Source organism: Corvus hawaiiensis, chromosome 11 (genome assembly GCF_020740725.1).
Source record: "Corvus hawaiiensis isolate bCorHaw1 chromosome 11, bCorHaw1.pri.cur, whole genome shotgun sequence".
NCBI lineage: Eukaryota > Metazoa > Chordata > Aves > Passeriformes > Corvidae > Corvus > Corvus hawaiiensis.
The window spans coordinates 23,393,170-23,421,022 of NC_063223.1; the positions used below are offsets into that span (position 1 = coordinate 23,393,170).

The following is a 27,853-nucleotide window of genomic DNA, read 5'->3' on the forward strand; positions in this document are numbered from 1 at the left end:
AAAAACTCAAACCAAGCATTTGAAAATGATCAGATGGGTCTAGAGGCAGCTGGCACGGGATCACAGCCAGTGTTTGATCACAGGTGATGTGCCTGGGATCCAGGCAGTGCTCTCGGGATCCAGGTGCTGTGTTTGGGATCCAGGCAGTGTGCTCGGGATCCAGGCAGCGTGCTGGGAGCAGGATCCCGCAGTGCCCCCACAGCAGTGTCAGTGCAATCTGGGTGTGTTATCACTGTCAGGGAAGAACTGGGAAGAGCTCCCAGTAGCACTGTTGGGTGATTATTCAGGCCCACCAGTGTGATGGAACTGGAGGTACCCGGTTCAGCAAAGGAATGCTGAGGCAGAGCTGGCCAAGGATGGGCAGGGAGTGGGGGACATGTAGCAGGAGGCAGAGCAGGGAGTAGCCTTGGGAACAGCAGCAGCAGGAGCAGACTGAGCTGCTCCATTTCTACCAGCAGGAGCCTATTTCCAAAGTCCCAGACACTCCAGACCAGTGTGCTACCAGCCCAGCAGGACCCCACTGCCACAGGAAGCCCCAGGCAGTAATGCCACGCTCACGCTCCAGCACTCCGTGGCAGAGATGGTGACGCTGGCACAGCACGGGCACCATGCTCAGAGGGGCACGAGAACAGCCAGGGTGTCCCCAACAGCACCCCCAGGGGGGAGGTCTCTGACTGCAAATTATCTCCTGATGCTGCTTTTTAACTGTGGGACAATGATGGCATCTGGCAGGACCAAACACGTCCCTGGGGAAAGCATCGGGGTCCCAAGGCAGGTTGGAAGGAAAGAATTTTCCCTTGGTGAAGGACAGAATCACAGAGTCATAGAATTGTTTAGGTTGGAAAAGCCCTCAAAGACCATCGAGCCCAACCATTCCCCAGCACTGCCACCACTGCCCCACGTCCCCAAGCATCACATGCACGTGGCTGTTAAATCCCTCCAGGCATGCAGAGTGCACCACTGCCCTGGGCAGCTGTGTCAGGGATGGACAATTCTTTTGTGAGAGAAAACCCTTCCCAGACACCCCACAAAGGCCCTCACTTGCTGTCCCACGGCTGTTAATGCCTGAGGGGCTGCAGCCATGCAGTGCCAGCTGGGAAGTGGGGATGATGCATCTGCAGCGCAGTGCAGGGCAGGGATGTGGGATGTGGGATGCTGGAGCAGCAGCCACCACCATCCCTCGCAGCTCAGGAAACCTTCCTGCCCAAACACAGCAAAGATGGCCTAAGAGATCAATTATCCTGCATCCAGGAATATCTTGTTGGAACAATTTTAACCAACCTAATGGTTGATTTTTAAATGGTCGTTAAGTGATTTAACTCAAGTTGAGGCAGTGTAAAAACTAATTTGATAATGAGATAAAAGGGAAACATTATTAAAAATGTATTTGAATTTTACCAAAACTGTTGTGGGGAAAAAAAAATAATAATGACAAGTAAAGACTTTGATAATGCAGCTGTTTAAGCTGATATCTCACCCATGTTACACAGACTTAAAGGAGAATTAGCACATTAGAAGCTTTTGCAGTCAGAGGCTACAAATTACATTTTTATTAGAAACTCTGCCCTTTGCCACTTTAAAATGAAATTGCTTCTGTGTTTGCAGTGAAGAGATGTTCAAGTTTCAATATTCTGATAAAGTTAACAATGATTTTTTTGTTATGCAGGCAACAATAATAAAAGGTGTGTAAATTGAACTGGTTTTATAGCATGAATGTTTCTGGCAACCTTGGGTTGTCATCTGCAGGGAGGTAACATTTTAAGTAGCTTCAGGAGAAAAATTAACCCAGGTAGTATCTGTTCTATCAAAACCACGTCACCTCCATTATCAACCAGAAGACAAGTTTAGAAAAATATGAGAAAATAAAATCAACAAGAAAAACACTCTTAGCTGGGGAAGAAAATCAAATCTAGGAAAACAGAAATAGAGCCAAAGAAAAAATAGGCTAACATCCCAACCCCTGAAACCAACCAAAGCCACATGCTTTATCTGTTCCTGAGAAGGATTCCAAACTCAGCACACAGGTGAAACACAGGGTGTGCAAACAGGCAGCGGGGTTTGGGTGAAAGTTGTCAGTCAGTGCAGGAGGGAATGACAGTGGCTTCCGGGGATGCTCAGCACCTGCACGCTCTGCTGGGGAGGATGGCAGATCCTTTGCTCTGTGCTAAACACCACACTGACCACACAAACTGCGTCTGGTTGTTTTCCTTTGGGAATACACAAGTCAATCTGCTGGATGACATAGCTCAGCATTCATCTGGCTATAAAAACTCCCTGCAAGGGAAATCCACTGTAGCAAAGGCATAACACCACTTTGTCTCCTCTCCATTGCTGACGTGTTCCAACGTACCCCCAATGAGAAGCAGGCTCTGTACAAGAAGAGCGGATACTCCCTGTGGATATGATGGGGGTTGTCTAGCAGGTCTGCCTGAGTTTATTTCCCAAGCCAACAGCACCCAACAGAGCAGTAAAGACACTTCCCTTCCCTTCCCTTCCCTTCCCTTCCCTTCCCTTCCCTTCCCTTCCCTTCCCTTCCCTTCCCTTCCCTTCCCTTCCCTTCCCTTCCCTTCCCTTCCCTTCCCTTCCCTTCCCTTCCCTTCCCTTCCCTTCCCTTCCCTTCCCTTCCCTTCCCTTCCCTTCCCTTCCCTTCCCTTCCCTTCCCTTCCCTTCCCTTCCCAGCATTGCTCCACCCCAACCCATGAGGACAAATCATCAAAGCTCCATGAAGCACATTCAAGAATTCACAGCATTTTTATAGGTAATAATTACTGATTAACCTGAGCTCATCCCCATCCCTTAACGACTGGCATTCCTCGGTGTGTCACTGATCATGTGTTGCACAGTAATGCTCTTCCTTAACAACAAGGTGTCATCTGTACAGAAGACACCTGTCCAGTTCCAGGAGCCTCCACCACCTGAACAGCGCCATGGGTCCTGCTGAAAAGCAGCACTTCCCAGCAGTGGAGAGGCTCACACTTCATGTTTTGATGCCAGGCCAATGTTAAGTGACAGCAGTTTCTTGTGTCCACATCCCAGCATCCCGAAATGCAACAGCCAACACCGTGAGCACAAGAGAAAAAGAGACAGAAAAGGGGAAAGAGGGCTACCGTTTTGAGAGCTAGGAAATGAGCTGTTCCATGGGATCATGTCTCCCGGGCTGTTTTCCTGGTGGCTTTACAGGGTGAACTCTGACCAGGGCTCTCCCCTGTGTGCTCTCCAGTGCTCCAGAGCAAACAGACAAGCCTTTTCCTAAGCAGAAGAATTTGTCTCATCTAATCAGTCACATGTTTTCACGAAACAAATTCTGGAGAGCTGAAGCCTGCTGTCAGCTAGGGTTAAAGCAAAGCAGCGAGCTCAGGAGTCATTCGGGAGAACAGGGACACACGTTGCTGTCACTTCAGCAGGAGACCCAAGACCAAGGACAGCAGATGAAACCCATGTGCTGGTGTGGGCTCAGGGGTGAGGGTCCCCTGCATGGACTTCTTTATTTAAGGCCTAAGTGAGAGAGAACTCAAGCTGTACTGGACAGCCAGCATTTCACATCACCTCTCATACGCTCACAGAAACACAAATGTGGAGGGAAAGGGAAAGGCCTTCTTTGCAAACTGAACAGCATCTGCACAGCACCTGCCAGGAGCCCAGCAGCTTCAGCAACACCCGAATGCAGGAACAGGGAAAATCCTCACTGCTCATCAGATTGCTTGGACTGCTCTTCATCCCAGGAAATGAGCTCAGCTTTCTGACTCAGTTTCCCCCTGCAGGCAGTACCACCAACACCAGTCCCATGGCCTTGAGGCTGCTATTGTAAAATGAACACTGAGTGAGTGCTTTTGAAATGCCCAGCTCTCTGCAAGAGCTGGGCTGTGCTGCCCACACAGAGAGCCTTCAGAGGCTTCATAAAATTATAGAATATCCTCAGCTCGAAAGGACCCACAAGGATCACCCCGTCCCACCCAGGCCCTGCACAGACACCCCAAATCCCACCCTGGGCATCCCTGGCAGCGCTGTCCAAACGCTCCTGGAGCTCTGGCAGCCTCGGGGCCGTGCCCATTCCCTGGGGAGCCTGGGCAGTGCCCAGCACCCTCTGGGGAAGAACCTTTGCTGATATCCAACCTAAACCTCCCCTGGCACAGCTCCAGCCATTCACTGGAGTCACCAGAGACTTGGACCCTCCTGGAAGGAGATACCTGTGAGGGTTGCAGGGGCCTGTGCAAGCCTGCAGTACCCTAAGGGCTCTTAGGCTGGTACATAACTCTCACTGCCATCACTTGAATTCCATCAGTGAAACATTGCTCAGGATGACCAAGGATTTTAAGGAGCCAGTGGAACCATCCACCTACTGTGTGTGTTGAAATCAACACCTATGAAGACAATCTGACAGCGTTCCTTCAAACCAAGCAGTTCTGATACCAGCATGAGACAAAATGACAGCAGCAGAGATGTGCATCCACCACAATATTCCAGATCCACCAAGACAACTGTGATGTCTTCCTTCCATCCTTATTTTTGGGGCCTTGATGAACCACTATGGTTACTTCTGGGGCTGATGAGAGGAGGTCTGGACTTGAACCAGGAACTGAGACCGAAACAAAACCAAGATCCACTTGCAAGACAGGAGCCTTGCACTGGGGGCTCCTCGAAGGAAGCGGTGTCCCAGCCGGAGCGATGCCACGGCAGCATGGCACTGTCCTTTCCAAACCACATCTGCTGCAGGCCCCTGAGCCAGATACACAAATGAATGGCTGGTGACTCTGTGCTTTGCCTTGCTATAAATAATAAGGTTTCATTTCCTTCACAGAGCTTTTGATTTGTTTCCTTTGGGAGACTCACATGTTATAATGGCATTAATTCCTATTTGCCAACCTTGTCCTTATAAATGAGGATCTTCATTAAATGAATGTTAAGCGATGAGCACTGTAATTAGGACAGATTTAAAATGCAGTGTGCCTAAATCAGAGACTGCCCAAGATGTTCTCTTTTTTATTAAGATATAATTTGAAGGAGAATTACTGCTTAGTGTAGAACGAATTATATTTTACAACAACCTCTTCTCACTGAGGGAATGTACAGAACAAGGAAATACACCTTGCTTCAGAAGTGAAGTCCAGCTCTTCTGATCCCTACTGCTGGCAGACGACACTCTCATGAAACACAGGGTGACAAGTGCTGGATGAGACTCTTTTGCCCCTAATTATTTTATGTCGACTCAAAATTCTGTTCAATCTTGATGTCATATAATTTAAAATGATTAAAGACTTAGAGACTGACCCCAACAATCAATCACACAGTTCCAGCTGACTGCAATGCCTGTCATCTCGACAACCTCAGAGGCAACACCTTGAAGAGGCAAGCACCTTCATCACTGACTGGGGAGAATGTTTCATGCCGTTTTTTGCACAGCAACGTATCTCTTGCCCCATTCCCTGGCAGTGCCAGCCCAGGTCAACTCCCATCCTCTGCCACGTGCAGGACCTGAGCTGGGCACAGGACACCTGTGGACTCACTACTGTGTCACAGCGCTGCTGCTGAAAACTGGGCTCAGCCTGTGCAGCAGAGAACTGCTCAGCCCTGTGTGATTACAGCTGCCCTGATGTTTGTTCTCCTCCTTCTCTTCACTAGGTTTCCCAAAAGCAGATGGGAAATAAGCCAAGAGGGAGGGAACCAGAGAAAGAGACAGTGGTAAAAAGCAGGAATAAAGCAAAACTCAAGGAAAAAATTGCGAAGCCCAAATATAACCCAAAAGGTCAAGAACTCCATTGAACAAACAGAACAAAAATAACCCTCCTCTCAAAATCATTCTCTTAGGTTTCGTTTATTCCTTGTGTGACTCCACTGAGAGAAGTGGCACTGGTCCACAAAAGAATTTGGCCATATCCAAAATTTTTTCCAGGCTGGATGGCCATACTGCAACTGCAGGGAGCAAGAAGGACTCATCCCGACCTGGGAGCAGGGGAAGGTGACAAAGCAGACAACACCACAGTGCATCCCAGCCCTGCCCCAAAGGGTGCTGCGAGGGCAACGGAGCTCCTGCCCTCAGGGCTGAGCCAGCAGTCTGCAGGTGTGAAAAGTGAACTGGTCTGCACATGTCTTGTCTCTGCTGCTTTCTTCCTCTCTCCCACTCCTTTCACCAGTCACCTTCTGTTCTCTATGTATGGTTTCTGTTTCCTCTTCAACTGACGTGCAGGTGCCAGCCAGCAACCGCAGAGCCGGCAGAGCTGCAGCACCCGTCCCACTCAGCGTGACTCCATCGACACAGCTCCACTCTTCTGCTACAGAACTTCAGACAGATACACCTGAACAGACACATTTTGCACTCTACAGGATTCAGAAACAAAGCCAGTGAGTGGGCAGCACACACCCTGGCTCCCCTTGCGCAGCCATGGCCGGGTGCAGTGCAGGGCCCTTCCCCACAGCTCATCTCCCCAGCCTGGTGCCACCAGCACAGCATCCCCTCCACCCACAGACCCACACAGGACTCTTGGCCCAGGAGAATGACAGGATCACGGAATCATTTACATTGGAAAAGACTCGGAAGAACATGGAGTCCATTTCACTCCATGGACTAGCCTGACACTCACCTTACAGGCTCAATGTCCTCAGACCTGTCATCCTCACAGGACACTCCTAACCACAGCCTCTGTCAGCAGAATAACTTCTCACACTAAGCTCCCCGATGGCTGAGATCTAAAAACAAGTGGGGTGGACACTGAGCTTTTCCTGCTGAGGTCACTGAGAGCTTTACAGAGTAAAGGGTCCTTGCAGGCAGAGTCCTGGCCCTGGGGCTCTGCCTGGATGTAAATGCTGGGTCGGGTTAGTGGCCATACACCAGAAAGTGGACTCATGCATAAAATTGCCCTTTAGCCTTCCTCCCTCCGGGTCATCCCAGCTCATCCCAGTCTGCATAGGCAACTCCAGATCCCCAAAAACCTCCTCTTCTATCGCCACACAGACTGCAAAACTCCTCTATGGAATTAGTGCTGGGTTGATCAAATAAATCCTTGTTTATCTGCTGCACACAACAGGGATGGAGCGATGAAGTGCATTCTCTCACATGCACTGAAGGCAAGTGTAATAGTGAACAAAAGATCCTGGGAATGGACTGATTTTCATGATCATTTTAGAAACCACAGGCTATATCCTGGCAAGTGCAGAAGGGAGTAGGAAAGATAATTGTCTCAGGGAAAATAATCCTTGCATTACTGTATGATCAACAGAACTCTGTGATATTAGTGTCTCAGCACTTCTTCCTCATGCAATGTGTCACCTCAGCTGTTGACCACTGCTCCATGAAGAACTCCAGGAGGCAGCCCACGGGAACAGCCCACTGTCAGAACAGCCTTGTACAAACCCAGCACAAATCATCCTCCACAGAGAAGCACTGCAATCCAGCCTTCCTGTGTTTTCACTCATAGGGCACCCTCTGCCCAAGCACAGGTCAAACTACTTTATAAAAATATCTACTATTAGCACGTGCCTTTTTTTCCTCAGCAAAAACAAACTGGTGACATCATAGAAATATCACCCACCCTGGAAAAAAGGAATCAATCAAAGAGAAATAAATGAAGTTTCTAGACCACAGCAATCTGCAACTACTGCACAGCCCTAGTCTTTGCCAGCATCACACTGTTATGTGGCCTAACTAGCACCTGTGCACACCAGCAACAAATCTGTTATTCAAAGCTGGAAGTCAGAACCCCCAAAATCAGCCGTGGCTCACTGCTCAGTTCCTTGAGACCCTACAGAATGAGGTCACAGCTCCAAGGTTCAGCGTAACACATCACGCATCCACGAGGGATGAGGAGGGTGGGCACTGCCAGCTCTCAAACCAGGACGTGTCCAGGCCCTAGAGGCCAACGCAGCCAGCTCCCATGGCAGACTGCTCTGAGCGAGCCCTGGCAGCCACCAGCCCAGTGTGGCAGCAGGCAGCTCTGTGAACGAGATGTGATTTAACCTCAGCATTCCTTTGCTGTCCCAAGGATTTGAAGATGAAAAGCATCTCTATCAGGAATGGCATCCCACAAGTGGCCAAGCAGGTAGGCCACCTTCCCAGGATAGCCCCACAGCAGCAGGAACCCCAAAAGCTGGGCTAAACCCAAGCCCTGAGGAGCAGGAGCCAGGATCAGCTGTGCTGCAACACAAACCTGTGTTCACCAAGCACTGCATGGTAAAGTGTATCCCTCATGTCTTGCCCTCTGCAGTTCTAGGAATTACCCTTAGAAATAAGCACATACATATCAGGAAATCGGCCATTATGTAAAAGCCTCACAAACTGACCGCAGCCCTGCCCTGACCCTGTCAGTCCATTTCTCCTTCCAACAGGAACACTACTACAAATACCACTGCTGTAATATCAGCTGTGCAGCACCCACAGCTCAGCAGACTGCCTGTAACACCAGCCTGTTACAAACTCACACCTGCAACCAATGGATCCCTCGGGAATTTTTAATTTTGTGACTTGTCCTCCAAAAGCCACAACACTTGGAGCAACACCACTCCCTTGAATTTCATGTTCCTTCTCACCCCTCTTGACCACATCAAGGATCTGCTCATCCTGCGTGTCACATCCACAGCCACACGTGTGGCAGGAGCAGGCTGGAGATGGGCAGCGTACATGTGTGACTAAATGACAGATAAATGCAAATAAACTAAACAGCAGCAAAGCCCCAGGCAACATCATTAACTTTGTCCAGCAATAACTACCTCTACCTGTGTGTGTTTATACATCCATGTATGCATTTATACACAGTAATACAAACCTGAGCACTGCATGTGTTTTATTTGCTTTAATTGTGACACCCATTTATATAACGTTTTATATAACTTATCTTTAAACCTGAGGTAACTTCTCACTGTAATTTGCATGAGCATGCTCAGATCTCACTAAAAATACTGATCAATGGTTGGTTCTCATTTTCAGTCACAGTACCATTTTCATGTAGTCTTTACAGATATATATAAATATATAAACACATGGAAATCCTGATAGTACCCTGACATTACCTTTTCATGCTCTGCTTTGCATGGCAAACATCCTGAAACAACTGTAACGCTCACAGGGGAAGCTCCAAAATGAGCCAACAGTACAACGAGGAGGGAAGAAGGAATAGGAATGATTTTCACCATCATATTTACAAAGAACTTACTATATTAAACCCAACAACCACACAATTAAAGAATGATAAATTATTAACAGAACCTCCAAACCATTCTTGACTCTTCCTGTTGTTGAGCTGCATAACCTGCTCTTGTATCTTCATTTCAGCACTTCAAATACATTTTCAAAAGATTAACATCAAATTTCAAATGACCTAATTACAGCTTTATCACATTTTATTCCTATTTTGAGATGCAAATTGGCTTTCTACATCTCCATGTACATCCACGCTGTGCTCTGCATGTCCTTCCCGTGCCGTTCTCCGGCTGGCTCAGCGCCACGATCGCAGTCCAGGTGACAGGACAGGGTCCCCTCCCACGGAGTGCTCAGCGCTGTCCCATTGCTGCAGACAGCCACAGTGGACACGGCCCATCTTGTCCTTTGATACAGCACATGGCACATGTGTGTGTGGGAATGACAGACGACATCCTTGATAGAGGGAAACAAAGAAAACCACGGTAGCAGAAGGCATAAACCACCTGAGTGTCCTGGGATCAGGCGTTCAGACCTGGGCTGGTATGAAATGGTGTCCTCTGTGTGCATGGATTTGTAAGGATTTGCTCCACCTGGTAATTCCCCCCGACTGGACACACTTGCGTGGCTAACTGGTACCACTATCTCCCTCACACCCTTCAAAGGAACCAGTTTCCCTTTTCAGTTTCCCTTTTACCAGCTGTATGATGCAACAGGTTGATGATGATGGATCAGTCAGTGTGGCTTTATCCCAGGGCCCCTTTTCTCCCTCTTGCCTCCAACAGGACCTCTACTTACTGAAGCAGGTCCCAAGGCCCTGCTGCTGTGGACTTCGGGGTTGTGTATGTTTGGGGTTTACTGCTGCTCATCAGCAATTCCAGAGCACAAACCCACACACCACATCAGGTCCTGCCATAGCAGGTTGTTCCTTACAGCTTTCACAACAGCATCTTACCCAAAGCCTTGCAATAACCTCCAGCCCGTCTGGCGACAGAGCACTGCAAGCTCCTGGAAAGGTCATAAGCCATTCCTAGAAAATGAATTCACTCTCAATTAGCATTATATTTTACACAACTCTTCTTTTATGCACCATTCTGGGATGATGCCAGAGCCTGGCCCAGCGAACACACAGCATCACTCTCATGACATGCAGGTACTCTGGATCTCACTCTTGTGAGAAACACAGCAAGACTGTGGAGAGAGCTGCAGCAGTGGGAATGTTTATTTTCCAAGCAGGGAAGAGAGGGTCATGCTCATTCTAACCTAGGGAGACGTGGCGGGATTTACAGAACTGCTCAGGGTACGATGATTTGGCCAAGAGCCAGAAGGAATTCCAGGAGGAATCTCTGGCCTCGTAGCTGCTGCTGCAGCTAGCAGAGCAATTCCCAGCACTTCCAAGGGTCACACCTGTCGTGTACAGCTGAAGCCTGAACAACCTTCCAGCACAGCACACCAGCATCCCGCAAATAACTCTGCCTGAACTGAAATGTGAATTAAAGCAAAGAACAGCAGGAAGCAGACAGGGCTCTTCAGGGTTCTGGGCAAGGCACCTGAGGGACTCAAACCTCCTCTGAACACACAGAAGGAGGAGTTGGTAAGCTCAGTATCAGAACTGGTTGTAACTGGACATTTTAAATGGAACCAAGCTCCCAGCTTCTTCTCTGGGAAGCACGTGGCACCCTGCCTCGGATGGCAAGCACGGCCCTGGGTGGTACCAGCCCTGCCTGGCAGCCAAGACCAATGCTCCCAGGGCTAGAAACCAACAGCACTTTCCTGCTTACACCTTTAGCATCTCCCTCTCTAGAAATACAACAAGAAATCCCACACACTTTAATCTAGCTGAAGAGGACAAACAAAAGAGAATCCCAGTGAAGCTCAAAGTACTCTTGAAAAAGGATTTCCTTCACCTCAGTCCCCAGTGGGACAGTTTACTCCTACAGTCCTATTCTGGCAAACTAGGTCCCTCCAAGATGAGGCTTTTCTTCTCCCTCCTTATGTAAGCTTTTATGTGGGTTTCTGTCATTTACAAGCACAACATATTTAAAAGTTTAAAAAATAAATCTGATACCAAATGTAAGCAGGAACAAAGTAACTTGTCTAAAACTGATTTCGTTAAGTTTCAGATGATGTCATTACTGGTGAATAATAATGCAGACGTGGATTTGTTGCCAACAGGAAACACTGTAGTATGGAATGGAATGGAATGGAATGGAATGGAATGGAATGGAATGGAAGAATAGAATAGAATAGAATAGACTCTTCCAAGTTGGAAGGGACCTACAAGGACCACCCAGTCCAGCCCCAGGCCCTGCACAGACACCCCAAATCCCACCCTGGGAATCCCTGGCAGCGCTGTCCAAATGCTCCTGGAGCTCTGGCAGCCTCGGGGCCGTGCCCATTCCCTGGGGAGCCTGGGCAGTGCCCAGCACCCTCTGGGGGAAGAGCCTTTCCCTCATCTCCAACCTAAATATATGTCACAGTCTCATTTAATTTTGAGTCTATTTTCAAGTTACTCCAGGTGTGTTAGAAATGCCTAATTTCACTTTTTTTGCAACTAGTTTGGTCCAAACTGACAAGGAAACCCCAACATTTTTCTTAACGACCCATGATTTGAACTGCAGAATCCCAACCCTGGCTGGAGGTTGGAAAAAGATGAGGTTTAAGATCTGTTGGGGAAGATGAAACAGGAAAGCCTTGGAAATATGATTGCCTGACAAAAGATTTTGGGAATATGAAAACTACAGGCAACATCGAAATGAAAGCCACTTTTGAAATACCAGGTCTTAGTTACTGAACAACTAGAAAACAATGGTATGGCCGACTGAAGGTAATCCCCTCTTGATGGAACAATACCCTCTGCTTGCAGGCAGGTCCAAGGGTCAGAGCAGACCCTACTAGCTCAGCAGAAGGGGTCCAAAGAGTAGTTTTTAGAAGTTAAGATGTAACACTCTATGGTAATATAAGAACTCTTATAGGCTGTATGTAAATGCTATAGGATTTGTATCTTGTATTAGATTGGTTAGTGACAATTAGAATATTCAGTACAGAAGATGATTTATTGTATTGTAACCAGGACTTCAGACATTCTCATTCTCATTCTCATTCTCATTCTCTCTTCCATTCTATTCTCCTGCTCTCTCTTCCACTCTTGCTCTTACACTCTCTCTCTCACCCGTTCACTCTCTTGCTCTCTTGGGCCTGCTCAGAGCTGAGTCTACCAGCTCTGAGCAGTGCCCCAATACCCACGCCCTTTACAATAAACCGGCTGTGTCCCAAGACCTGCCTATAGAGATCTCTCGTCTCCATCCGTCACCGTCTACGTCCGGCCGTCCCGACAGGACCCCAGAACCCCCGTAACCTACAGTCTGGCGCCCACCGTGATTGCCGAACCCACACCCGTAACCTACAGTCTGGCGCCCACCGTGATTGCCGAACCCACACCCATAACCTACAGTCTGGCGCCCACCGTGATTGCCGAACCCACACCCGAAACCTACAGTCTGGCGCCCACCGTGATTGCCGAACCCACACCCGAAACCTACAAAGATCCCTTCCAAACCAAATGATTCTGGGATTCTGTGATTCTATGGAAAGTCATAAATTTCCTCTTTTTCTGCAGATACTTTTCTTGCCTTTTTACAAACATGACATAAAGTGTTAATATTGTTTCACTGCTTGTGACTTATCAACACAAAATCAGAGCTCAGCCTTGCTCTTCTCAAAGGGAAAACCTTACCTGACTGAACCCTTCCAGCCCACGCAGGCTGTGCTCCACAAGACACTCCTTTAAAGTGCTCCACAAGACATACTTCCTTAAAAAGTGATTGTGACATTTTCTGTGGCAGTTCTGTCCCCTTGAAGCCCTGTGGCATGAGCAGGACCTGGAATGCCAGCAGGCCAGTGCCACTGAGCCTCCCCATCAGCATGGTTTGCAGTTAAAGCAATCAGTTCTGCTCTGAGAGGGATTTCAGAGTGCCAAGAATGCTAAGAAACACAAAATTCAGAAAGAGCAATGAAAAGGCAGCAGCAGCCAGCAGGTTCAGACCGTGAGCATGGGCAGCCAGACAGGCTCTGTTCCCACTCACTGCGCGATTCCGGGTAAGTGCTCTTCAGAAACACCTCCTTGACACACGGTTTCCTTCCTAAAACCATTTGCCAACTCTCACACCACAAAAAAGCAGAAAAAATTATTCTGAAGAGCATTTGTAGTGAGTGCTTTGTATCTGAAAAACTTCCTTGCACCAAAGCATAAAACAACAGTTCTGCTTGCTCTAAATGAAAGGTCCCAAGCAACCAAAAAAACCCCAACTAAACAACAAAACCTGCCCACCCTCCCTGCAGAAAGCCTCCTGGGACAACAGTTAGGATTGATAACCTAAAAATATCAAGGCTTGGCTCATTTTTGAATACTAAAGGCAGCAGCAGTTCTGATTGCAACTGACACATTGACTAGATAATTTCCTACACCCCTTGCTTTGGAAGCATCAGGGAACAACCCCAGCTCCAGCCTTTTCCAGCCCTTTGGGTATTTTTCAAATTAAGATTGTGACTGAACTTCAGCAACTACTTCAGTTCAGCATTTTTTAAAAGGAAAAATTTAGCAGTATGGTATAAAGGGACATAAACTGTTTATGGGACTTAAGTAGCAGCCAACACAAGTTCAGGGCAGCTCCAGACTGTAACTGGGAGCAGAACACTCTGCCCAGTACCCACTCGGTGCAGGACTGCTCTTCACACCATCTCCTCACTGCTGGTGTCACTTTCAGCACCCATTTCCTTCCCTGCTCCCCTCTCCTTACCATCTGCAAACGTCAGGAGTGAATCTGAAACATGAACTCCCACTTTTCAGTAACACCCACAGCATCCCACAAGGGCAGGGGACTGTGCCCAGCCTGCAAACCAAGGGAATATCACCACATTCCCTGTGAACAGCCACAGGAGAAGCACACAGCTGATCACACCCAAACCTTGGAGTTACCTGAGATGTAAAATAAGGTAATTTTTGCTGAGAAAAAATGAAACCCAGAATGGAATCCCACAAAATCCAGAAGAGCGAGCACATGGCATTACCTACGTTTCCAGAAAGCACAACATGCACTCAGATCTATTGATTCCAATAGCAGATGTATTGAGAACTACAGATTGCAACACACAATCAGAAGTCATTGTGGATTGTCACTCCCCTGCCCTGCCAGGAACTCGAGGAGCACAGTGCATTCTAGACATACCTTCAGCCTCAAAGAGAGCATTTTCTGAAGATCCCAAGCAGCAGAGGCTGACTCCATGCACTGACAGGTTTGCTGGGTTCCACAGAACAGAAACTGCCCAGGCTGGTGCTGCACAGCTGCCCCTCAGTGTCAGTCAGAGCCTGGCACAAGGGCCAGGTGACAGCCAATTCCAATCTGGAGCCTGAGATTCTGGGATTCTACTGAGGCAGCTCCAGTGGCCTGCCAGCCATCAGGATGGGAAACTCATCAAGCACAGACCATAACTCTGCTGCCAGCCCTTCCAGTCTCTTCTGACTCAGCCTTCCAGAACAGCTCCGCTCCCCTTCCTCTTCTACAGATAAACTATTAATTTTCTTCATGATGTTACGTATTACATCTAAAATATTAATGTACTCAAATTAATGCGCACACATGAGAGAGAGTTAAGTCAAACCCAACCAAAGAGAAGTTAATGGATTTGCCAAAAGCTTGGGAGGAAAGGAGGGGCAAAGCCAGCAATAGAACCTTGTCATCACATACCTCTGTCCTCTGCATGAATCTCCATGTTTAACTGGTGTGTCTGAAAATATAGAATCCCAGAATGGCTTGGATTGGCAGGAATCTTAAATCCCATGTCATTCCACCCCCTGCCATGGGCAGAGACACCTTCCACTGTCCCAGGCTGCTCCAAGCCCCAATGTCCAGCCTGGCCTTGGACACTGCCAGGGATCCAGGGGCAGCCCCAGCTGCTCTGGGCACCCTGTGCCAGGGCCTCCCCACACCCTCACAGGGAGGAATTCCTTCCCAATATCCCATCCAGCCCTGCCCTCTGGCAGTTAGAAACCACTGCCCCTTGTCCTGCCACTCCAGGCCCTTGTCAAACTCCCTCTCCAATTATATTGGAGCCCCTTCAGTATAATTATATACAAATATTGTGTATTTAACACAGAGTTCTGGCTTTAACAATTTACTCAGCAACTTTAAATCCAGAGAGTCTTTTGTCCCCACAGTTCTACAAAGCACACGGGGATCGCTGCATCGCACTGAGCACTCCAACCTGAGCATCAGCCACTCTGCAGCCACACACAGAAACGCTGACGGAGCAAGGAAAGCAGAAGGAAACGCGTAACAGTCCCTCGAAAGAAATGCTTAGACTATTGCATGGGACTATGACAAAGTTCAGCCTGGTGGAATCATGAGCTGCTGCAGTGGCCGCACACCAACCTCCTGCCGAGGGCTCCTGCCCCACAGCGCTGTCCCTCCAGCCCACATCGGGAACGGCTCCACACCCACCCCAGGGCAGCAGCGCCTTATTCACTGAGCCCTCGTTCCCAGATTTGCCAAGGCAGCCTGTCACCCACGGCTCAGCCTCCCCTGCTGCACCGCCACGACCCCAGCCCCAGGGGCTGTGGAAGGAACGGGTGTGCTTCCATGGAGGCAGCAATGTCCTTAGAAATCTGGGACTGCTGGAAGACGTGGGAGTAAAACTGCAGGGGACTATGAGCAATACCACAGGGTGAAGCGCAGCTGTGGGTGAGAAACTGCTACTATTTCTGATACCGCTTGTAAATCACACCCTGGAGAGACAGCGCCGAGACACGGTGTGCCAGGACACCTCGCTCGGAAGGGATGGAGAGGGCTCTCAAGGAGCTGGATACATTATTTCCCTTCGTTCTTTGGACACAGAGTTGCACAGGACTGTTACAAACCCAGCCGGAGCTGCAGAGACATCCCACCCCGCTGCGGGCCCCGCACGGCTCCGCTGCGTTCTCCAGTTTTGTCATCAGGCTTGACCCTCCTTTCAGGCTTTTTTCCTCTTTTTTTTTTTACCCTCCTTTCACACCTTTCACAGACTGACCAGAGACCCAGGATAATTTTGCCCAAACACCTCCTGTAAAAGGCAGAGCGCTGAGGTTGGCTTTGCAGTGGTGACTCAGCCCCGCTGGGGAATACCAGGTTCTCCTGCAGGATTGTTCCTACAGCCAACAATCCCGGGAGCTGCTGGGTTGTTGGGTTGTAGCTTTGCTACACCACCACAGGCTGTGACTAAATGCAACACATCCCACACCATCAAGGGAATTCACCTCTCTGTAATGATCACTCACCTGTGCTAGTTCACCAGACTGCAGAGGTTTGTTCTTGCCCCAACTCAGAACAAGGCTGAGGCCTTCTGCTGTTACTCATCAGCCAGTTCCAAAGGCAGAAACCCGATTTCAAAACCAGACTTCTCAAAAAGTAACTAGTAAGTCCATATCTGGCTCCTTTACAAGTTTAATGCAGATAACCAACATTTGTCTGATAAGTTACTGCAAATATAAACAAAGCAAAAGGGAAACTTGAATGTGGAGTAGAAGAGATGTGAAAAATATTCACTGAAACATGGTCAAAAGTTAAAAGGTCTCTGTACACAACTAGGAAATGGAGAGTATTTCTTGGACTGTAGAAAAAATGTTCAGCTATTTCAGCCAAACCCAGATGAACAATTTCATCATCTCTCAATTGAAGAAGATGACTTGAGCAGAAGCACATCAAAACATTGATAGAAACACCCCAGTGAGAAAGAGGCTCTTCACTAATGCAATAACACAGCACCTGGAAACTGAAAATAAGCAAACTTGGATTGGAAACACACATGATTTTTTTCCAATAATGAACCAATAAACCATGGGGACGTCTCATTAGTGGATTTGTTGACTTTCCCTCAAGACCAGCTGTGCTTTCTTTTGGCCAATGTGCTTGTCCTGATGCAAGAGAGTTGGTGGATAAGAGTCCAAATACTGCCAAGAACCACTTTGGTATTAAAAGCTGCGAATTCATAGAATATAATATCTACTAATATCTAGCAGAAATATTTTACTTTTTTTTCACTTGTTACATCCTTCCAGTCTGCCAGATGAGGCAAAATGCTGTTTCTGGGAGTAAATGTACCATGCATTTTACTAAAAGAGGAAAACACAATGAAATCCATGAGCAATTCCATAAAAACAATAAGGCAGCTCTCACAGAGTTCCAGATTACTGGGTTAACAACTGCAAACAGGAAATTTAAAAATATCTTTGTTTCTGCAATTCTGGTTTATTTTTTCCTGTAAAAATATACTATTGCTTAACTTTCTGCTTGTCTTGACTACTTGCTAAAACTAATGGATGAAGCACTAAAAATTGATGAACATCCCAGCACAAGCCTATACTGGTTAGCTGGGGAACTAAGCACATCCACACCCAGTGAAACTCAGTGTCCTCCCTCCTGCTCTGCCTGTAAGCACAGGACTAAGCCCTGGCCTCACCTGGAGAAGCAGCACCCATCAGTTTTTGGGGATGTGCCTGGGAGGAAAAGAAGGAAACTCCTCCATGGGCTGCTGGCTGGGAACCCTGCACATATTGTCAGCCTCTTCCAACAGCTCCTCCAAAGGCCCAGGAGAGTGCAACAAGGAGGGATTTGCACTCTCCAAGACCAGGAGAGAGTATTCACCCCTGGCACCCTGGGTGCCCCTGGCTGTGGTCCCAGCGCTGGAGAGCACCAAGCACCAGAACAAAGCAGATCATGGAATCCTGGAATTGTTTGGGCTGGAAAAGACCCCCAAAATCATCAAGTCCAGCCATTCCCCCAGCACTGCCAAGTGCACCCCTAACCACGTCCCCGATATACATGTCTCTTAAATCCATCCAGGGATGGTGACTCCACCACTGCCTTGGACCGTCTGTGCCAGGGATCACAACCCTTTTGATGGAGAAATTTTCCCCAGTATCCAATCTAAACTTCCCCTGGCACAACTTGAAGCCATTTGCCTCAAAATGTTTCAGCCTGTTCAGACCACACTACCAGAGACCACGGCCCCCAGGACACCCCTGTCCCTCAGAGAGTGCCCTCCTGAGGGGGTGGAGATGCTCAGTCATCACACGGGGTAGGGGAACAACAACCCAGGAAAAAATCTACATGAGAGACTTGGTGAGATTTGCCAAACACCTTGTTATTGCCATTATATTGTGTACAAGAGGCATTTGGATGCAACAGCCAGGCAATATCCAAAACCAGCTGTGCATAAAGTCCTAAAGTGGACTGTGAATGGGCTCGTTTTTTTCAGATAAAACTCTGGAAACGAATTACTATTCATATCAGCCAGTGTAAGATATGCTAATGAACACCCAGGTTACAGGGCTATCAGCCCTGACACGATGCATAGCATGGTCACTGTGACAAACCCACGTGATTCCGAAGCATTAGCTCACCTGTATCACAAACAAGCCTCCAGCACTGCTACGGAGCACCTTTGTAAGACACTTTCAATGCCACAAACCATGTTTTAATAAAATATTTTGAGAACTGTACACCTACAGGCTGCCATACAAGAGAGGGCTACCCCCTTCCAGGAGAGGGCTACCTGGGTAAGGAGAACACTCTGTTTTCTGTGTAGATATACTACACTACTACTACAAAACTTATATTGTAGAAAGAAAGAAGAAAACATATTAAGGTAATATTAAAGATGGTGGCCTCTGAGTTTTGGAAAGCCTTACAGTGATTGTATAACACTTTTTCTCTTCCCCAGTATCTCCCCATATATAGTTACACTGCTTTGATAATTTTTGTCAAGATATCTTTACCCATTTCCTTTATCAGCACTAAGGAAAAAGTTCCCCTTTGCTTGCAGAACACATTTCTTTGTTGTGACGTGGCTGCCATCCCACTAGTGCTGAACTCAACAGGTACCCAGGTGCCCACAGGACTGCTCACAAGACAGGGCACCTAAAGGCTTGGGCTGCTGGAGAGCACTCATTAAACCATAGTATTTTTCTTTCTTTTTTTTAAATTAAACATGAACTGTGTTTAATATATCTAACGTTTTATCCTTTCAGAGGTAAAATCTGGGTAAAACCTTCTAGAATTAGAAGAATCTTTACATACAAAAATCTTCTGTGATCTATAGTGGCTCTCAGATACCAGCAGGCCAGACAATGTTCATGTAGGCCAGCCCTTTCCACACTACTGTCCCCTCTTGGTGTTACTTGGGTTTGGATTTTCTAAAGCATTCTAGCATAGGCACAAGCATGGCTCATGATGCCTGTTGTGGGCAGGCTCCCAGAAAAACTGAGCCTGTCATCTTGACTAACTCTTCAGGAAAAATTGAAATAATCAGAGATTTTTAATTATTTGAAAAACTTATACACCTTGGTACTGTCTGAACTTGGCACATGAAAGGAGATCATTCTGGGCACAGCACAATTAACCTCAGGGATTCCCTCTGCTATGATAAAACCAAAGCAAATAGCACTCTAGTTTCAGGATTATCCTCATCTTCAAATTTTACCCAAATTTCCAAATTTGCCCACAGGTAGTGATAAGCCTGCGTAAAAGAGAGGAACTAGATGCTGCTGTGTAAAACCAGACCTGTTTTTGAAAGGGAAATGCTGAATGTTAGGAGCATAAGATCTGCCCACACACAGGGTTCAGCTTTGCAGTGTAACAAAGAAGTGCTTTTCTTAACCGAGCCATGTTCACTCTGTCCCAGGGCTTCCTGAGTAACTCCCATCATCATTTCAGGCTAATCTGATAACTGCATGAGCTGCTTTTAGGTAACTAAACCTCTTACTAAGTTATTGACCACTGCTAGGCCTGGAGCAAGAAGGTTCAAAGTTTAAATATACACGAAGTAATAAAATCAATACTTGTTATTTCATTTAGTGAGCATGATCCCACCCTGCAGCACCAGGTGCATGTTATAAGAACAGGTAACAAAATACTGCAGAGAAAATTAATAATTTACCTCCCCTCACCTACAGCTGTAACGAGTAACCCTGTACAGATTTCTAGTTGAACAAACCCATACAAAAGGAGTTGCCTTGTCTTGGATATGAGGTTCTGTAATGTTTCTGTTGTAGATGAGACACCCAGAGACCTCTCATTACGGACTTTTTCCAGCCACCAGCAACTTGTCAGCCAGCCCATCCCTGCTCCCAGGAATGGAGAGTGTCCCTGAGGGGCACGGCACATACACCACGGCACAGTGGCACCGGGCACGGACAGCCAGCAGCATCACCTGCAAGCTGAGGAGAAGGCAGAGCTCCTCACACCACGCAGCTGAACCACCTTGTCCCACATCACCTGTGCCTGAGCAGCAGTGGCTGGCCCAGGGACCCTGGCCCATGGCCTGTGGCACAGCTGCCACCCATCTTTCTATCCAGCCAGGGCTACCCTTGAGGCATAGAGTGACCCATGGCACTTGCTGAGTCTCAGCTTCTTCACACATCAAGACCACTCTCTCTTCTTCCTCCTTTCCTGGCTTTCTTCAAAGAGCCACCTCCCTTGCCAACCATTCCCCATGCCCCAGCTGTCCCTGGTGCCTGCAGACCTGGTACCAGGCTGAACAACACCAGGACTCCTCCTTGGGATGGGACCCAAGAGGAGAGGAGCCAGCACAGGCGGTGGAGGGGCCAGGAAACCATGAAGAGCCAGGGTGGCTGCTCAGGGCAGAGCACTGAGGCAGCTGAGGTGTGGGATTTCATCAGCCCAAACAGCCACATCAAGGAACACACGACCTGCACATAGAGGGAGTCAAACAGCCCCCTGCCCGCTTTGGCATTACTGTTCTGTGCCTCTAAGAGCATCTCCATCCTTCCCAGACAGCTGGAAGCTGCTTGACTGGAGCAGCTCAGGCAAACGGAGAGAACAGGAATGATCAAACCTCAGTCTCACAAGGAGTCACAGCATTCTGTGAACACACCAACAGCTCCACGGCTCAGCACACTTCAGCAGTGTCCAAGGCTCTCCAATGCATTTGTCCCACAAGTGGCAAGGGCTCCATTGTCCTGACTCCAACTTCTGAACTACATTACATAAGTTTAACGTGCTTTTGATACTTTGAAAGTATCAGTTTGCCATCAGAACTGCTGAAATTGCCACAGAGATGTTGCCCAGCCTCAGGTGCAAGGGAGACTGTGACTACTGCAGGGATAAACCCATGAAAAATATTTCTCTTAAATAAATGGGAACTCCTGTCAGAAAGGAAACATGAAAACACCTGATCTGCTTCTACAAAACCAAACCAGAAATGACACCTTTTTTTTCTGAATTGCACACTGTACATCATGTTAAAAAGAAACAGAAGTATGATTAAAACACTGGGTAAGCCTCCTGAACACTGCACAGCTTGGCACACTGCCTCCTTTTTGGTTGCAGCACCTATGTAACATTGTCTTTTTGGTTGCAGTACTATAAAACATTGAATTTTTTTGTTACAGTTCTGTATAAACACTAACATGAGTGCTTTGAGTGTCCAGGAGAGACTTGATTTTATACAACTAAATCCTGATTTATTTTTTTTTTACTATCTATTTGCTTGTGTATTACCAAGACAAGCAAACAGTGTCATAGATAAGCTGTTTGCTACTAAATACTCCATGAACTTCCCTGATACAATTATCTCAGGTTTTGACACTGTGACAAGTGAACTCCTCCTCAGTTTTCTTTCTTTAAAATCAATCTCTGGGCGCTACCATAAGCTAAGGAAAAAAGGGTACAAACCCCCCCGCCAGCAGTGCTACAAATCAGTTCTGCCTCTTCTGCCCCTTCATTCACAAAATGAAACACCTTTCCTCGTGCTATTGACCCTGAGCTGCCCACAAAATGATCACTTGTTTGATCAGGTACAACCAACCTCTTTTCATCAGTTTCAATCAAAATTCACCATCCTGTGCAGGCAGCTAAACTCCTTTTCTGTTTAACTCTTCAGGAATCCACTCTGTCATCACTTTGCCTGAAAATCTTAATTTTTTCATGTCCTTAAACTTTCTAAGTTTCAAGTACACATGCTTGAGGCTTCTCTCCAGCCTCACCTCACCATCTGTGCCCGAGTCCTCACTGACACAGGCCAGCGCGAGTCCTGCGAGCCTCCTGTCCCGGACCACACGTGCAGAGCGCCCTTCTGCCAGCACTGGCACTAGGACTGGCTATTTCTGCATTTCCCTTCCTGTTTCTACAGAGCTTCTAAAATAAATGGCAGAACATCATTCGTCGTGCCACGGCAAAGTGTCTTGAATAGTTTATTCTGCGCACGGAAGATCCGCGGGTGCCCCAGGGCCCGCTCGGGCATCCGTGAGCCGCACCAGGCAGCGCCTCCCGCCTCCGCCTCCTCCGCCAGCTGTTTGGAGACGCTGCTGGGCGCTGGTTCCGATGAAAGAGCGACAGCCTAACCTGACTGGACCCCTGTCGTAAAAAGCGCTCATCCAGGTGATTTACCTGATTTTAATTGCACTTTTTACACTTCAATCACTCCCGGGGAATTGCTGCGATGCCGCTGACAATCCATCCTCCTCCTCCGTCACACCCGAAGGGAGCAAGGGGTCCTGCCGGGGGGGGGCTGCACCCGTGTGCACCCCCCTTCGCCCGGTGACCCCCTTCCCCGGCACCGGCTGCCCGGGCGGCGCGGTGGCTGTCGAGGCTTTCGGTCCCCAGTCGCCGCCCTCGCCCCCATCACACCAGGCGCCACCGAAGTTCCGCCGCCCGCCCCAACTCCGCCGCGGCCGCCCATTGTCTGCGCGCCGGGAGGCGCTTTGGGGAGAAACGAGCCGAAGAGCCGAGTCCTCCGCCCCGCCCGGCCTCCCCCGCCGCTCCCCTGCCCGCGGCCCCGCCACGGCGGGCCCCAGCTCGGGGCAGGGCCGGGGGGGCGCGGGGGTCCCCGGGGGCGGGGGCGCTGCCCGGCGGTGCCGCGGGGCGGGCGCTGCGCCAGCGAGGGCTCCCCCTCCCGCTCCCCCCGCCGCCCCGCCCGGCCCCGGCGCCGAGGGGCTGCCAGGGCGGCCGCTCCCCGCAGCCCCCGGCCCTGCCCGGCCATGGCCGCCCTGTCACCGGGGAACACCCCGCGGCCCCGCTCCGCCGCCGCGGGTGACCCGGGGCCAAGGTGCCCGAGCCCTGCCCGGGCGGGAGGCCGAGGCGCCGGGGCCGAGCCCGCTGACAGCGCGGCCGAGCCCCGCCAGCCGCCGCCGCGGCCCCGCGCTCCCCGCCCCGGGCCCGGCTCCGGCAGGGACGCGGCGCGGAGCCGCGGGCGGGCGGCGCGGGGCGGCCGCATCCCCTCCCCGGGCGCGCACAATGGCCCCCGCCACCCCGGGGCTCCGGTGTCACCGCGGGGGGAGCAGCTTTGTGTCGGGAATCCAGCCCAAAACCCACAAAACACACAAAACCAGCGCGCGGGGAGCGCGGGAGCGGCGCCGGGGAGCGCGGCTCCTCCTTCCCCGCTCCGGGAAGGCCTGCGGGAGGGAGCGCGGCGGCGAGAGCACCGGGGGCGGCGGGGCCGGGGCCGGGGTGCCGGGCGCGGTGCGTTACCTGCCGTGGAACCAGTCCTTGCAGGCGTCGCACTCGATCATGAAGCGGGTCACGTCGTAGGGCAGCCGGCAGATGCAATAGACGGGCACCGTCGCCATGTTCGCGCCGATCGCGCCGATCCGCTCCGCTCACCGCTGCCCGCCCGCCCGGCCGAGCGGAGCGGAGCGCGGCGGGGCCGAGGCGCCGAGGGGGGAGACCCGGGGGAGGAAGGGGAGAGCGAAAAAAACCGAAATAATACAAAATAATAAAAAACGCTAAAAAACCGCGATAGTGGATTTAGGGCTCCAGAGGGGCGGGCGAGCGGTGCCGGAGGACGGGGAAGCGCTGCCCGGAGCCGGGGGCCATGGCCAGGTCCCGCCGCCCGCCGGCGCCGCGGGCCGGGGCTCTCTGTTGTTGTTGTTGTTGTTGTCCCTCCAGGATGGTGATTCCCGGTGTTCGGCGATCGCGGCGGTGCCCCCTGGTGACAGCCCGGCGCGGCCTCCCCGGCGGGCCCGGCCTTGCGTCAGCCCGGAGGGAGCGGGGCCGAGCGGGGCCGGGCGGAGCGCGGCGCAGCGGAGCGGGGCTCCCCGGTCGGGGCCGGGGCGCGGCGGGGGCTCGGCGGAAAACGCGTGTTTTTGTTAACCCCCGCCTGCCGGGAGGGAGCTGCCCAGCCCGAGCGCCCCCGCCCGCCCCGCCGGGGGGGCCTGGGGGGCGGTGCGGGGGGGGTCGGAGCGGAGAGCGCTCGGGGGGCTGCGGGAGCGGGGGGACCCCGCTCGGGGCGCCCGGGGGTGTCTGCGGAGCGGGCAGAGCCCGCGCGGGGAGCGGGGAGCTCGGCGGCCTGCGAGAACGGGGGGGCTCCGGGCCGCCCCAAGGGCGAGGAAGCCCGGAGAAGTGGCCTCAAGTGCGGTGCGACCCGCGGGAACAACGCTCGGCTGGGTGTGCGGGTGGGGGCAACGAGATACACACCGCGGCTGGTTCGCATCAAAGGAACCCGAAAGAACGAGCCTCTTCCTATTCAGTAACATGATCTTAGTGGGGGTTTAACCAGCTCGGGGGTTTACTGGGGTTGGAGGGAGATGGTCTGTAAGGTTGCCTCCAGCTCTAAGTACCCTGTGATTCTCTATTTGTATGATTCCTGCTTTTAAAGTCACCACGTCTGCTCACAGCAGCCCTTTCCCTGCTGTGACACCAAGGGGATGGTAATAAACACCTTGTGCCCACCAAGAACCAGATCACAGGAGCATATGGGCTGTGGGGGGACACTGAGGCCCTGACTGACTATGTACCCCAACACCACACAGCCCCACAGACACCAACCTCCTCCCATGCAGAGGCAAAAGAGGAATCATGGAGTTGGAGCCGAGGCTGAAGATGCAGAACCTCGCTGCCCTGCCATGCCAATGCTCTGAGAGGGGTTAAACAAATGGACTGGGGGCTTTCGGAAGGACCTCTATTCCCAGAGTGTTCAATGGCCACTGGAACCTTTCCCTGAGGAGCGAGAGCTTCCTACAGAGTGGTTGCAAAGGGCTTCGCAATGAAGGTGGGATTTTAATTCTATTACAATGGATTCAGCATCTTGAATCCGTTACATTTGGTGGTGTGGCAGGGAATTTGTCTTTGAACAAAAAACTAAAACTGTCATTTCTCAGACTTTTTTCATCTGTCTGTAAAAATCCTCAGAATCACCTGTGGAGGACAAGGGTAATTCAAGAAGCCAAAAAACTTCAGTTTCAAGTTTTTCTACAGGACGGCAGCTGTTGCCGAAAGGCTGAAGAGGGGCTGTCAGGATCATTACCCTTGCCCACTGCAGGTATATGCCACAGGCAGGACTGTCATGCACAGGGTTGTGTGTGAGTGACACACTCGGCCCTGCCACAGGTGGCCTCTGACACAGCTGGAATTGCAGTGACACAGTGGGAGGCCCCAGGCCTGTGTCCTAAACCATGACTCGGTGCTTCTGAGTGTCTCAAAACGTACCAAGGGACCTGTTTCCTTCATCACAATGCACCACATAAGAACCTGCACCCTAAAAACCAGCCCTGTTTAAGTTTAAATCTATTGGTCATGGCTTTAATGGTTCAGAGCTTCAGCCAGAAAGTAGAAGAGCAAGTCTTGGTAGTAAGGCAGGATGGGGCAAAACAGCTGTGAGCCATCCCAGAGCTGCACACACCTTTACACGGCTCCTCGATGCCAAGGACATCTCCCAGCACCACTCAGCTCAGGGTTTAAATGAGCCTCTAAAGACTGGGATGTCCTTTGGTACAGGATGGTCATGAGGACACTGGGCATTGTGCCTCTGAACACACCAAACACCAACAGCTGCAACCTGAAGGGCCTCCCTCCCTTCCTGAAACCAGTGTTTTTATGTTACTGAGCATGGAAGCAGCGGGTGGATCCATGATCTTGGAGGCCTTTTCCAAACAAAATGACTATTCCCTGAAGCAGCTCCTCCACACCTTTTCCTGTGCCCATGTTCCTCTCCCAGTTGTTTATGGGCTTTGCTCACCCAGCCCCTATGAGCTGTGAAGAATTTTTCTCATCCCCTTTCCTCAGTCCCATGAGCACCTCCATGCAAACAGCCTTATTTCCAAAGCACCACCCCAAACTCCAGTGTCAGCGTGTCCCAACTGCTGCAGTGGGTGAGCCAACCCTCTGAACACGCTGGAGGTTTGGTGCTCACTACAAAGGGCAGCAGGGCCATGCCTGAGTGCAGCCAGGTGCTCCTAGGGGCTGGAATCATGTCCAGCTCTTCATTGTCCATCACTGGCCCTCAGGTGATGCTGTACCGGGCAGTAGAGTGGTGTGTCTGCAGTTTTACTCCTGTTTTTACAGTGTCCATGTTTTTATGGACACTGCCAAGTGCCACAGCCAGCTGGGCCATCTGTACTTGTGCTGGAGGATGCTGGAGCTGACACTGCATGGAAAGGTAGGGGCTCTGTTCTGGCAGCTCAGACACCTTACTCATCGTTTTAACAGGGATTAGTGGATTAAGAAACTTATGGGTGAGGTTGTCCCACTGTCCTCACCTCTCCAGGAGCATTTCAGTCCAGAAGGTGCCTGGCTGCCCTTGGGCTGGGAGGGTGAGCAGTGGAGCTGTGCCCAGGTGCCTCAGCAAAACATCATTTGATCACAGAGTTCACTTGTTCGAAACCTTGAAGTGAGTTTCTAGTACGTATTTTTAAACTGATTGGAAAAAAGTCAGCAGCACTGGCCCAAACAGATGGCAGAGCCCCACAGAGTGTTGCTGTGCAGGGCCATGAGCGTTCTCTAGTCCAAAACTCCACAAAGGAGGGAGACACACGAGCCCATCACTGCCTCAGGCTGATCCCCACTTGTTTACTCTCCTGCTAGGGATCAGGACACTTTCTGAGGCATCAGAATGTTCATTTTTCCCAAATTCAAAGCATCCAGGAATTTCCCAGGTAAAAGAGATTTTCCAAGTGTTTAGAACTTTTCCTGTTTGCTGAGAGCTGTTAAGAACCCAAAACCAGAATAAGGTATCAGAGGAATCACTGTTAGATAAGAACTGTTAGTTCAGCTCTGACAGAGACCTGAAGCCAAGGGCTGTGGGCTCGGAGGATCTTCACCAGAGACAGCACTTGAGGACACCCTCCTTGGGACTTTCTGGAGAAGGTGCAGGGTGGTCTGACATGAACGGCAGAATCTGCTGCTGAGGGTGAACCCTCTGAGGCTTCACCCTGAGGCAGCACCTTGATGCAGCACCTGGAAATGCAGAGGGGAAGCTGGGGAGATTGGCACCTCCAGCCCCACAGGAAGGCTCCAGGCACCCGTGGGTTCTGTGCCTCTGGGCTGGCACCCCCAGGAGGCACCTGGCTCCAATGTCACCCTCCTCCAACAGTCACTTAGAATCCTGCTGGCAAGCCCTCTGCTCCCATCCCATCCCATCCCACACAGACCGTTCTTTCAGATCTTTCTGGAAATGGGTCAGAGGGCTTTGAGGGACATGGGTGGTTTTGATCACCTCCTACAGCCGATGCTCACTACTCAGCCTCATTCCTGTGCTTGCACTGGACTGTGTTGTACTTATCTCCAGAGACATTGGAACAAGAATGATTGTCCCAGAAAAGTGCTGCCCTCCCTCTGCATGAACCCTTCTCCAGCCACATCTTGTTATTTTACAATGGGCTGTTATTACCAACAATCCTTGATTATTACCAACAATCCTTGGTTGGCTCCAAAGCTATCCAGCTATCAGTGGTTGAGA

At 50.3% G+C, this 27,853-nt stretch overlaps 1 protein-coding gene across 2 annotated transcripts in view; it reads right to left on the reverse strand.

The window, feature by feature from the left end:
- Window positions 1–24,167, reverse strand: part of PHF2 (PHD finger protein 2) — a 60,422-nt gene extending 36,255 nt beyond the window's left edge. For both annotated transcript variants that reach the window (XM_048315654.1, XM_048315653.1), the window contains exon 1: window positions 23,650–24,167. In XM_048315654.1, coding sequence (XP_048171611.1) covers window positions 23,650–23,747 — 98 coding nt within the window. In that variant the 5' untranslated portion in view covers window positions 23,748–24,167. The remainder of the gene's footprint in view (window positions 1–23,649) is intronic.
- Window positions 24,168–27,853: the final 3,686 nt, after the last annotated feature.